The following is a 13,699-nucleotide window of genomic DNA, read 5'->3' on the forward strand; positions in this document are numbered from 1 at the left end:
ATTGATGTTTCTGTTTCTGAGTTTTTTTACATTTTCCCCTTTGATCAAGATCTTTCTCTGAAAACATCACAGATTAAGAACCAGGGTTTCTGGTTACAGCAATTTTTGTCCATCATTGTCAGAAGGAAAGTGGTGCAGGTTGGAGAACTATTGCAGTTGCATTCAAGTAAGAAGGAGGGGTAGGGGGGAGACATCTTAGGCAGTTTTTATCTAAAGTCCACATGTTATCAAAATTGTAGACATCAGAGATCATCTGAAGTGTTATATCATCATCATCAAAGGTTTGGTGACAAACTTCTTACAAGCCTGGTCTAGGTATCTGGGGAAAGCTATCTCATCAGATGTCATCGACTTCATTTCCAGGAAGTCTTTACTTTCAGGTCACCAGATGACGTGCATGACCAGTTGGGGTTCCGTGCTTTCTTAAGCTATGTACTGTGAATCCAAGAGTCTGTTCCTTGGAGTTTGATAGTGCAGGGGCTAGTTATCAGTGCCTGATAGGGGCCTCTTCAGTGAGGTGGAAGAGCATTCTTCTGGAAGTATGTCTTCCAGTAGGCACATCTCCAGGTGCAAGGTATGATGCTTAAGGTCGTCACCTCTCAAGGGTATGTTGTGAAAAGGCTTCCTCTACCAAGGCACGGTTGTTCTTCATGGAAACATGTTCTTCATGGTTGTTCTTAATGGAAACAACTAGGCTTTTGCAATATTGGAGTATCACTCCTTTTGTTAGTTGTGGGTCCAAAAAGGCAGGAGCCAAGTGCATTGGTGGTCTTGTGACTGTCTTGGAGGGTGAGAGTTTAGTTGTGACATTTGGAATGATTTAATTGTGTCATGCGAACTCTTTGGTCCTGCATGCCATAACTGAAGATCCCGTATGCCACAACAAGATCAAAGGCCCCACATGCTGTAACTTAGATCAGGTACAGCAAAGTAAATAAATATTTTTTAAGAGGGGTGAGCATTGTATGAGTTCCAAAAGGGGTGGACCTGGGATTTAGAAAGAAATTTTGCTAACTGAATCTCAATATGCTATGAGTGTATTCAGCTAAGCTAGAGGGATTAAGGGTGGTAAGCACAGTGAATGGCCTACTTTCTCTACCTTGCTTGGATTGAAGAAAGCAGGAAAACCTGAATTTTGCAATAAGGAGCTCATGGTCTGAACCACAGTCAGCCCCAGGTGTTGATTTTGCTGTCTAGAGCTTCTCCATCTTTGGCTGCAAAGAATATAATCAGTCTGATTTTGGCATTGATCATCTGGTGATGTCCATGTGTAGGAATTTCCCTGGTGGCTCAGACAGTAAAGAATACATCTGTAATCAGGAGACCTGACTTTGATCCCTGGGTCAGGAAGATTCCCTGGAGAAAGGAATGGCTCCCTACTCCAGTATTCTTGCCTGGAGAATTCCATGGACAGAGGAGCCTGGTGGGCTAGAGTCCAAGGGGTTGCAAAGAGTTGTAGATGACTGAGGGACTAACACTTTGGTGTCCATGTGTCGAGTTGTCTCTTCTGTTGTTGCAAAAGGCTATTTGCTATGATCAGTGTGTTCTCTTGACAAACTCTTAGTTAGCCTTTGCCCTGTTTCATTTTGTACTCCAAGGCCACATTTACCTGTTACTCCAAGTATCTTTTGAGTTCTTACTTTTATATTTCAGTCCCCTATGATGAAAAGGATATATTTTTTTGGTGTTAGTTCTAGAACGTCTTGTAGATCTTCATAAAACTGGCCAACTTCAGCTTCTTCAGCATTAGTGGTCAGGGCATAGACTTGGATTACTATGATGTTGAATGGCTTGCCTTGGAAATGAACCAAGATCATTCTGTCATTTTTGAGATTGCACCCAAGTACTGCATTTTGGACTTTTTGTTGACTATGACGGCTACTCCATTTCTTCTAAAGGATTCTTACCCACAGTAGTAGATATAATGGTGCTCTGAGTTAAATTCACCATTCTCATCCAATTTAGTTCACTGATTCCTAATACATCGATGTTTACTCTTGCCATCTCCTGCTTGAACACATCTAATTTACCTTGATTCACAGACCTGACATTCCAGGTTCCTATGTGATATTCTTTTTTTTTAACAGCTTCAGATTTACTTTCACCACCAGGAACATCCACAGCTGAGTATCATTCCTCTTTTGGCCCAACCTCTGAATTATTTCTGGAACTATTAATAATTGCCCTTCACTCTCCCCTAGTAGCATATTGGACACCTTCCAACCTGTAGGATTTATCTTCTGGTGTCATACCTTTTTGCCTTTTCATACTGTTCATGGGGTTCTCACAGCAAGAATATTGCAGTGGTTTGCCATTCCCTCCTCCAGTGGACCACATTTTTTCAAAACTCTTCACTATAACCCATCCATCTTTGGTGGTCATGAACTTCATTGAGTTACACAAGCCCCTTCACCATGACAAGGCTGTGATCCATTTGTTGGATGATATAGAAAGCAAATGAATTCCAGAAAAACATCTACTTCTTTTCACTGACTACACTAAAGTGTTTGTGTGGATCACAACAAACTAGAAAATTCTTAAAGAGATGAGAGTAGCAGACCACTTTACCTGTCTCCTGAGAAACCCGTATGCAGGTCAAGAAGCAGTGGACCTGGACATGGTACAACTGACTGGTTCATGGAAAAGAAGAAGACAAGGCTATATATCGTCATCTTGCTTATTTAACTTATATGCATAGTACATCATGCAAAATGCCAGGGTAGATGAAGCACAAGCTGGATTCAAGATTGCTGGGAGAAATAGCAGCAACCTCCAGTTATGCAGAAGATGCTACTCTAATGGAAGAGAGTGAGGAGGAACTAAAGAGCCTCTTGATGAGGTGGAAACAGGAGAGTTACAAAGCTGGCTTGAAACTCAACATGAAAAAACTAAGATCATGGCATCCAGTCCCATCACTTCATGGCAAATAGAAGGGGAAAAAGTGGAAACAGTGACAGATTTTTTTTTTATTGGGCTCTAAAATCACTGCATACCTTGACTGCAGCCATGAAATTAAGACACTTGCTCCTTGGAAGAAAGCTATGACAAACCTAGACAGCGTATTGAAAAGCAAGGACATCACTTTACTGACAAAGTCCATATAATCAAAGCTATGGTTTTTCTAGTAGTCATATGTGGATGTGAGAGGCAGACCATACTTAAAGAAGGATGAGGGTTGAAGAATTGATGCTTTGATTATGGTGCTGGAGAAGACTCTTGAGAGTCCCTTGGACTGCAAGGAGATCAAACCAGTCAATCCTAAAGGAAATGAATTCTAAATATTCACTGGAAGGACTGATTCTGAAGCTGAAGCTCCAATACTTTGGCCACCTGATATAAAGAGCTAACTCATTGGAAAATACCCTGATGCTGGGAAAGATTGAAGGCAAAAGCAGAAGGTGGCAGCAGAGAATGAGATGATGGACTCAATGGGCATGAGTTTGGGCAAACTCCAGCATATAGTGAAGGGCAGAGAAGCCTGGCATGCTGCAGTCCATGGAGTTGCAAAGGGTTGGACATGGCTTAGTGACTAAATAGCAACAAACAACAAGCACAGTGAAAATGTTTTAAAACCAGCCAAACAACACAAACTTGTTGAAGTGCATAGCCAGTAAAATGGATTTCTAGATCACTATGATGTTTGAAATGAGCTCCTCAGGTAGGGACAAACTTTTTTAAAAGTACCTTAGCCACAGAAGAGAGAATATCCTGTCTGTGAGGGGAGGCTTCTTTCAGTCCACTCTGAAATCTCTAGACCATGAATAAAAGAAGTTCATTAGATATTTGAACCACAGCAGGAGCTGCATTATAGTAATGAGATGGAACCCTGAGACTATGCCTTTGTTGTTGGTTAAGACAGGAAGAGATTCATCCTCAATCACGAAAAATATTTCCCCAAGCCAACTGAGAGGGAGGACTGGGAAGAGACCCTGTAGTTCCTCAAAACCCTGCAACTGAGAATTGAAAGGACAAGAGAAAGGCTGGTTAGAGGATCGAAAACACTCAAAGTACCTAAATTTGTAACAGTCTTTTCCAGTGGCCTGGCTCTTTGCAATTATAGCAGAAACTGGGAAGGTTTGGGTTTCATTTAGAAGTCTTCATTTGCTGGATTTGAAGATTAGGAAACCTGGTATTCTTCTTTTCCAGTGACTCATCTAGAGTGTGAGAGAGCTGGTTTGCTAGATTAATTAAGTCTGAAGTAGACATAGTTTTCCATTCCATCCTCATCCTTTTTACCAGACGGAAAGAAAGAGGTCCCAGTTCAGCCTATTAATAATACAGAATTCAAAGCTGCCTGGGTGGAATCAACATCTGAAGGAAGACCAGAATTTTCTTAAAAGCATTCTGAAGTTGATTATAGTAGTCATAAAAAGGGTCATCCAATTTTTGTGTGCAATCCTGAATTCTGTTTCAATCTACAGGTTTTGAAAAAGCCCCAGGAATTGCTCGATGAAGTCATCTAATGATTGCCTGACCTTTCAGGATTTTCCCAGTTAGCGGTTTTCATCCTATGCTGGGCCTGGCCTTAACCAACAAGCATATGAACTAGCTGACATGAGTCAGAGGAACACTGTTGATAAGTTTGAATGACTATTAAATTCCTCAGCAAATGTATGAGGATCTTCAGTTTACTTTGAGAAAATATTTTATTATGACTTGCAGTTCAATTTTAGTTCAGAGAATATAAGAAATTAAAACTTTAACTTCTGGATCCTCACAAGGCTTAGTTTTACAAGAAAAGTTCTGAATATTTCAGAGGAAAATGGGGTGGGAAGAGTTTTAGAAAAAAGGGTAAGTTTGATAGCATAATTACTATGGGATATAGAGGAGGCGTCAAGGGCACAGAAAGGTGGGAGGAAGATGGCGCCAGAGGCAGAGTCCGGCCAAGAAGATCCAAGGATGAGAAAGATAGTGCTGGGGAAACCAAGGAAGAAGAGCCTGAGGCTTTCGGAACCATTTCATCTTTCTTTAATTGTTTGTTTGCCTCAGTTAACCTTAAAATCTTATTTTGCAGAGAGGCTATTTTCAGCTTTAGATAATGGTGAGAAGTCTTAAGATACCAATCAAAACAGGCATACCACTCTGTTCTGAAAGGTTTTGAACTGTTGTGATCTAATTCAGTTTTAAGGAAATTAAGTTTAGAAATTTCAAAAGTTTCCCATAATGGCCACTGATATTCTAACTTGTCTTTAGTCATGTCAGTTTTCTTTTTTTCTTTTTCTTTTTTTCAAAAATGAGCATGAGGAGGATTAGCACTATCCTTTTTAAACATCAGTTTAGCTGGAGTCCCTGTAGGGGGAGTGACCTCAAAATACTTAGATAAGTGGGATCTCATTTCTCAGAGGTTTTTCTCTAGATTAAAAGGACAATTTCAAACCGTTTAACAGCTTACAGCTCAAACAGCTTATAAGCTATCACCAGTCAGTTCTAAGGAGACAGCGTGGCCCTGGAAAAGCCAGGCCAAAGGCCTTTTCAGTCAATTTCCAGAGAATAGTCCCTTCCAAAGAATTGGCCAAAGGATGAAAAACAGATACAGTTTCAGTGAAGAAGTCACTATTCCCAAAGGAACAGACTGAAGGCATTTCCAGCCAGCTTCAATGGAAACAGTCTGAACTCAAAATCAGACTGAAGCACCAAATGCATGCAGAACAAGGCCTTTAGCAGAAATGCAAAACCTTAAAACAGAGTCTGAATAAAACCTGGAGAGCCTCAAACACAAAGAGGGCATGAACTTGGGATCTAGGAGAAAGGCGTACCTGCAAAACTCCAGTCAACAAGAAAGCAGTGAGTGACACTGGGTTCCACATCTGTTCAGTAGCCCCAGAGCCTTCAGGCGTCTTCTCTGATCCCTATGTAGGCCACCAAAATGTTGACCTAAAATAAATAGAATGCCAGATATTTCTCCAGCAATGATGCATCTGTTCAGGATTGTCAGGGAATTGCAATTCAGGGTCTGCAACCATATTGTGAGCCATGTGCAAGTCTCCATACGGGAAGGGAGGAAGAAGAAAGGGAAGTTGGGAGGGCCATGGTGAACAGAGTCCATGGCATTTCATTGGCTGAATTCTCACTGGGAAAGTAGAGGAGTCTTGCTTCTTCCCGCTGGGCTCTGCCATGTCACAGCATGTTCTATCTTATGGTCTCCTGACACTATTTAATTGAAGTTTCTGTTTACTAATTTTTTTAACACAAATAGAGCACTGAGTGTTGCGTTTTGGATTTATATTTAAATTTAGCAAACACATGTTGAAAGTCTCCTATGTACAAATCACTATGCTGGGGTGCAAGTTCGAGAATGACTATGATTTTGTCTTTTTCTTAAAGAATTTACAATCAGATTAAAAAACCTTCCTTATGTACTAATAAGGTAAAAAGGAACACATTAAAGTATTATGAGTGCATAGATTGTGTTTCCATGTCATAGTAGTTTTTAATAGTAAATTTCTTTTGAACTGAGCCTTGAAGGATGACTAACATTCTGAATAGTGAGTTGGAATTCTATTCCATAAATAAGTAGCTGCTGCTGCTAAGTCACTTTAGTCATGTCTGACTCTGTGCGACCCCATAGATGGCAGCCCACCAGGCTCTGCTGTCCCTGGAATTCTCCAGGCAAGAACACCGGAGTGGGTTGCCATTTCCTTCTCCAATGCATGAAAGTGAAAAGTGAAAGTGAAGTCGCTCAGTAGTGTCTGACTCTTCGCGACCCCATGGACTGAAGCCTACCAGGCTTCTCCTTAGAGAAGTAGAGACACATTGAAATTTCCAAGTATAGGTGGGTCATAATGGTAACATATTAATTTGGGGAAAACTGTAGCAAGAAAGGCCAAAGCCTGAGAAGGAATTAGCAGAATGTATCTGAATTCTGGGTAAGAGATAGTGAATGGCAGAAAGAACTCAAGTAGCAGTAGTAACTTGGAAAATAATGAAAATAGCTAAATTCTGGAAATAGAAGATGGAATCAACATGTTTGATATGGATGATACAGGAGATGGCCAAGTTGTGAACTCCCAGAGTATTCCTTCAGATCCAGAGAAAGGAAGACGTTCCAAAGAATTGAAAACACTCAGCGGGATGCATAGAAGAATATATGCAGCATGCTGTCATGCAAACCAGGAAAAGAGAGGGCTTTACAAAATCAGAAATAATCAGCTATGTAGAACATTGCTTGAGGTCATGAAAATAAGGATTAAACAAAGAACAAAAAATACCATTTGGTATAAACAACATGGAAGCTATTGGTGTACACAGTAAGGGAGTGGTTCAAAAGAATTGTGAAATAAAGCAAGAGTTAAAAAAAAAATGATGACTGTCAGCTTTAATGGCTTTTGTCAAACCTGCTTGTGAGCTGAAAACAAGAGGAAAAAGTGGTAACTCTCTCAGGAGTGGGAGGCCCATGGACTTTACTGTGTACCAAAGTATGATGATTTTCTTGAGGAAAATTCTTAGGCAGCTGTTTGAGTTCCATCCAAAATGGGCTCTTTTTTCATGGAATGCCATTTTACTGAATTACTAGGGTTATACAGACTTTAGTATGAAGCAGATACTTTCTCCAAAATAAGCAGAATGAGCCCAACACCTTAAGGGAAAAAAAAAAAAACAAAAAAACCCTGACAGTTTTTGTTGCCAATGATAAAATTAGAGATTTAAAACAAAAATTAGAAATTTGGAAGATTTATTTCTACTTTTTAATACTTAAAGACTGTTCTAATGAGATTGATGGTGGTATGAACAAATATGACTGTTTTGGTTATAATATTGAGAAATGTGTCAACATCTGAAAGAGATGCATAACTCATTGAATCAATGTTTTCCAAATAAAAAATGTTCAAAAAATCATCTTTAAAGAATTCATTCAGAAGTAAGAAAAGATCGTAATGTAACAGTATAAGAAGTTCATTGACGTGATTTTATTTTCCTTACTGCAACTTACCTTTAAGAACTACTCCTTGTTAAGTTTTGCTGTGAAATCAGAAAGAATATCCACAGTGATCTCAACTGGATACATTTAGTATGTATAAAATACATTTTATTTTCTACTTCATATCTTTGTGAGGCTGGGTTGTTCTTATACACTTCAGCAAAAAAAAAATCATGGCAGATTTAACACAGAACTCAGATCTGAGAATCTAAGCTTTCTTCTATTAAGTCAGATAGTAACTAGGTTTGCAAATATTCTTATAACTTTTTAACTTTGGAAAATTAGTTATTTTCATAAAATTCATTATTAACATATATTTAATGTTATTAATTTTTAATTAATTAGTTAATATGTTTATCTTCTCCTGGTTTGAGTATCTAAGGTGGAAAATCTTAATATGTATAACCCATGTAAACAAAAGCTCTTAGAAATCCTCTATAATTTTTAAGAGTGTAAAGAGGTCCTAAGGCAAAATAATTTGAAAACTGCTACTTTAAATTAAGGCTTGGTTTCTCTGAAGTTTAGAAATACCATGAAAATAAGTTGGTTATTTGTGTAAAACCAAATAATTGATTTTATTTTATAGCAGTTATTACATATGAGTAAAAAAAAAAAAAACAATGTCAGAAATAAACCCAGTAAGATCAAAGTGTTGTGTTTTTTAGGTTAACTCCAGTGTGTCTTATTCAAGGAATTACTGTGGTCATTCACTCAGATATTTTTGTTGTGGTCATTATTTGTTTTGAAGCTTGAGAAAGAAGTGGTGAAGGATGCAGTTTTAAAAGCTATAGAAGAAGAAAGAAAACATTTGGAAAATGTCCATGCTGAAGAAAGGGAGTTGTGGAAGACTGAGCACGCAAAAGATCAAGAGGAAGTATCTCAGGCAATTCAAAAAGCTATACAAGAGCAGAGAAAAATTAGTCAGGTTAGTAAAATTAGCTCTGTATGAATATTTTCTTTCTTCTAAATTTTCTCAAAATAAAGTAACTTTACTATTATTTTATCTTATTTAAAATCACCTTATTGGGCATAATTATTTTACTTTTGAGTTTAATATTTTAACTGAATAATTTTTAATATATCTGTACTTTTCACTTTTTAATGCTGATAATTTTGCCTTTTTAGTCTATTTTCAAAGAAGTCAGAATCCAAATTTATGTTTAATCATTGTAACTACATTGTCTCCTCTTTGATATGCTTGTTTTCCTTTTTCACAAACACACACATGCACATAAAATCAAAGAAAATAATATATATGTGTTGAAAACAGTTTAATTAGATTCACCTGTGTCTAATTTGTATAGCTATATACCTGTAGTTGGTAGTAAAAGTAGAACCTCACAAATAACCCCTGTAGTCTCATGAAATATACACATATCAACAAATATGGCCTACATTCAAAATATCTTTTGATTACATTAATGAACAGTTAAAAATCCATTAGTTTAATTTTCTGTAATTGAATTCGCATGGTTCTATTAATACTTGCATTTAGTCATCGCAGGTATGAGATAACTGAATAAATCTTTCCTCCAAGAAGCATAAAAAGCAAAAAATAACACTCATAGAAGTCTTTGTTTTACATCATTGTTCATTTGACCATGCTTTTATAAATGTAACTGAAATGACTTTTCTTTGCAGCTTTTGAGAACAAAAACCCAGATTTTCTTATGACTTATTAATTTTAATGAAGCCCTAGGAAACCGAGTGCTTCTAGTATCTGGGATCAATGTTATAGTTTTTTTTTTTTAATGTCACTTAAGTTTGTTCTCAAAAACACACAATTACCCATTTATTATGAAAATTAAACAGATCTGTCAGTAATATCTACCTATGGTAAGAAAACAGTATAACAGTAATGTGATAAATTTTATCTTTTTTTCTTTTCTTTTTTCCACTGGCATAATGATTATTTTCTAATTCTTTCTGTAACCTATGTTAGTGTCATGAATTTATATTGTATATATGTTTAATTGTCTGTCAGTTCAGTTGGTTGGAATTCCATGCCACTAATGTCAAGATCATTGGTTAAATCCTAATTTGGGAGAGTTTACTTAAAACTTCTTTGTGACCACAGACCACTCCTTTAACCTCACAAAGATGTGGGCTGTTAGTCACCATGAAATTGGGAAAGAGGGCATGAATAAATCAGCACATGTTTATTACCCAAACCAAAAAACATAGAAGAGCACCCTCCTCTGTGAATTTGTAAGTATTCTTGTCCATAAGAAACATTATAGTATATGACAGATGTTGAAATTTATTCTCTATAGGCTCAGGGTACCATGAGGACAATCCAGTCATGTCAGGAATAAATATATTGTGTTTCTTTTCTTACAAATGGATACATATTTTGATAAAGAGAAAAAAAAAGTGTGAGTGTGTATGTATGTGTGTGTACAGTTGACTAGAGAAGATCTACAACAGAAAGAACAAACAATGTTGCCAGGTAACTCTGATTTTCAGAAGTGAGGTGGTCCTACCAAATGTATTCCAAGTCTTCCTTAAACAGCTCACTACGTTTATTCTCACATGGTTGCAGTAAAAACTACAGTGAAACAACTAGCATTCTCTTAGCCTCTTAAAGCCTCACAGTCCTATTCTAGAAAGTTGACAAATTACTTTTCTTGGGAAGCAGATGGAGCTTATATATCTGTTATGTACTTTACTTACTTAGACCAGCAGGATAAGCCAGTAAGTTGCCATGTTCAAACTTTGGTGTTTTACATTAATAATTGAAAAGACTGCCTGAAATATTCCAGGGACTTTACTTATTTCTGAGGATACAGTAGTGAAAAAAAAAAAAAAAAATACCCTTCCTTCTTGTAAAGAAAACTCACAGGAAACTATTAAAGTTGTAATAAAATATGAAGTAGTGATCAGGGTCATGAAGAAAAATGAAGCTATCTAAGCAGCTAAAAGTGAGGGGACCAATGTATAAATAGTGTAATCAAGTAAGGACTTAAGGAGATAGCATTTGAGCTGAGACCTGCATTGAAGTGAGGAGTTTACTTTGAGACTAGCTAGGGGAAAAGAGTCGGAGAAGGCAATGGCATCCCACTCCAGTACTCTTGCCTGGAAAATCCCAGGGACGGAGGAGCCTGGTAGGCTGCAGTCCATGGGATCGGTAAGAGTTGGACATGACTAAGTGACTTCATTTTCACTTTTCACTTTCATGCATTGGAAAAGGAAAATGGCAACCCAATCCAGTGTTCTTGCCTGGAGAATCCCAGGGATGGGGGAGCCTGGTGGGCTGCCGTCTATGGGGTCACACAGAGTCGGACACGACTGAAGCGACTTAGCAGCAGCAGCAGCAGGGGAAAAGAGTATTTCAGGCATGGAGAATAGCAAGTGTAACGGCTTTGAAGCAGAAAGATGCTTGTGAAAGTGAAAGTTGCTTAGTCATGCCTGACTCTTTGTGACCCCATGGACTATACATACAGTCCATGAAATTGTTGAGGCCAGAATACTGCAGTGAAGATCCCCCTCCCCCCTCTCCAGGGGATCTCCTCAGCTCAGGGATCGAACCCAGGTCTCCCACATTGCAGGCGGATTCTTTACCAGCTGAGCCACGAGGGAAGCCCAAGATTACTGGATAGCCTATCCCTTCTCTAGCAGATCTTCCCAACCTGGGAATGGAACCAGGGTGTCCTGCATTACAAGTGGGCTCTTTACCAACTGAGCTACCAAGGAAAGATGCTTGGTGTAATTAAAACTGTATGGCACTGCTAAGGATATAGATAGATACAATGACCCATAGAATAAAAATACAGAAAGAGACACAAATTTTTTCTATAATTTACAAATTTTTAATCTGGGTTCCAAAGAAAGGGGCCCTAGACAGTCTGTGAATTTACTGAAATTATGCAAGATTTGTGTATATGTGCAGATTTTTCTGCAGTGATACTCTGTAGCGTTTATTAGATTCTCAAAAGTATTTTACTAATTAACCCAGACAAGATTAAAAATATAGTCCTCTTTTAGTATCTGTGAGGTAGTGATGCCAGGGCCCATCATTAATACCCAAATCTGCCAACTCTCAAGTTCTAAAATCAGACCTCACTACCACAGCTCTGCATCTGCAGAGTCAAGCAGTCATGATCATGTAGTGCTGTATGTGTTTACTGAAAAAAGTAATACACATTTAAGTGGACTCGCAGTTTAAGGCTGGGTTAGTCAGGAACAACTGTAATTGCAGCTGGCTGTAATTTTTTCCTGGATTTTGTCTACTAATATGAATTTCAGATTAATTAAATATTTAAATCTAGAAATTTAATATGTTAAAAGGAAATTGGGCAGATATCGATACTCTTTGAAATGGAGAGTTCAAGCAGGACTTGAGATCCTTAGTCTCTGCTAAGTATTTTATCCAGAAAGGCAATGAGAATACTAGCAAAAATTGTCATAAAAGTTACAAAATGAAAGTTCCTAAACAGACAAGAAGCACAAAAATTAATTCTAGAGGATGGAGGAGGTCTATTTTGATTCTCCAGTTTTTATCAACACAACATTGTGAGATATGCAAAGAAACAGAAAGGTGTGCTTATAAACAGGAGCTACAGTCCTGCTAACAGTCTACAGAAACCGCATTAATGTTGGACTTAATAGACAAAGACTTTAATCTGCTATTTTAATTCACTAGTATTAAGGATCCATTGTTAATCATATAAGGCAGAATTGAAATCCCATATTTATCATAATGCAAAGGAAAAAGAAGTTAAAAATGAGAAATATAGTGCTTTGAATTATTTGTTAGTTTAAAAACTGAATGGTGATATTTCTTGGTGAAAACTGTACATGGTTTGGTCTTCAACTTTGAAAAGGCATGCTAATTTAATGACATGCTTGAGCATGTCTAAATGAAATTGTCATTATGTGTCCATGGTCTTTGAAGCCCATTAGAAAACATGGTTTTGTTCTCATTCTTGGATCCGTGAAAGCTGGAACTTGGTATGCTTTTCACATACCAAATTCTTTTTGGATAAGAGGTTTGCCGTTGTAAACTAGCCAAAATTTCATGCCCACTAGCCCTGAAGTCTTTCATCGTTAATGAAGTTTGCTTCTTTTCTCTTCCCCTCACACATACCCTAGCCTTCCTTCTTGTGACTGATATGCCTAAAATATGGTCAGGGCCTCTGGGCATATCAGTATGTAAGGTGTAGTCAAGCTTGTTCTGATTTTGTTCTTTTACTGAAGGCTTTTGCTAATAGTATCCAAATGGAAAATAAAATTGATCCTAGAGCACAAAATTCTATGAATATTCCATTTTAGGAAACCACTAATTTCCTCTTCCTCACACTTGTTGAAAATAATCCTCAATCTTAGTGTTGATAAATTTCTACCTGATAATCTCTATATGGATTATCAGAAAAATTAATATTATAATAGATATATAGGTAAGTGAGAGGTAGGTAGGTTAACTGTCATAAAGTGAAAGTCACTCAGTCGTGTCTGACTCTTTTGTGACCCCTTGGAATAGTCCATGGAATTTTCCAGGCCAGAATACTGGAGAGCGTAGCCTTTCCCTTCTCCAGGGGATCTTCCCAACCCAGGGATTGAACCCAGGTCTCCCACATTGCAGGAGGATTCTTTACCAGCTGAGCCACAGGGAAGCCCACCTGTCATAAAAGAGTATCCTAATTACAGAATAAACCACAGTACACATTCTTGGATTTGGTCTATGTACATTTTTCCCCTGCTTTTGACAGGATGAAAATTCACATCAACCTCCAAGTTTGGGAAACATTGCATTGACACTTTAATACTGGCCTTTTAGGGGTT

The 13,699-nt window shown here is 37.7% G+C and overlaps 1 protein-coding gene across 3 annotated transcripts in view; it reads left to right on the plus strand.

The window, feature by feature from the left end:
* The window catches only part of CCDC91 (coiled-coil domain containing 91), a 400,614-nt gene that overhangs the window by 290,717 nt on the left and 96,198 nt on the right, over positions 1 to 13,699 (plus strand). For all 3 annotated transcript variants that reach the window (XM_055572830.1, XM_055572840.1, XM_055572850.1), the window contains one exon: positions 8,667 to 8,843. In XM_055572830.1, coding sequence (XP_055428805.1) covers positions 8,667 to 8,843 — 177 coding nt within the window. The remainder of the gene's footprint in view (positions 1 to 8,666; positions 8,844 to 13,699) is intronic.

This window comes from Bubalus kerabau, chromosome 1 (assembly GCF_029407905.1).
Source record: "Bubalus kerabau isolate K-KA32 ecotype Philippines breed swamp buffalo chromosome 1, PCC_UOA_SB_1v2, whole genome shotgun sequence".
Lineage (NCBI taxonomy): Eukaryota > Metazoa > Chordata > Mammalia > Artiodactyla > Bovidae > Bubalus > Bubalus kerabau.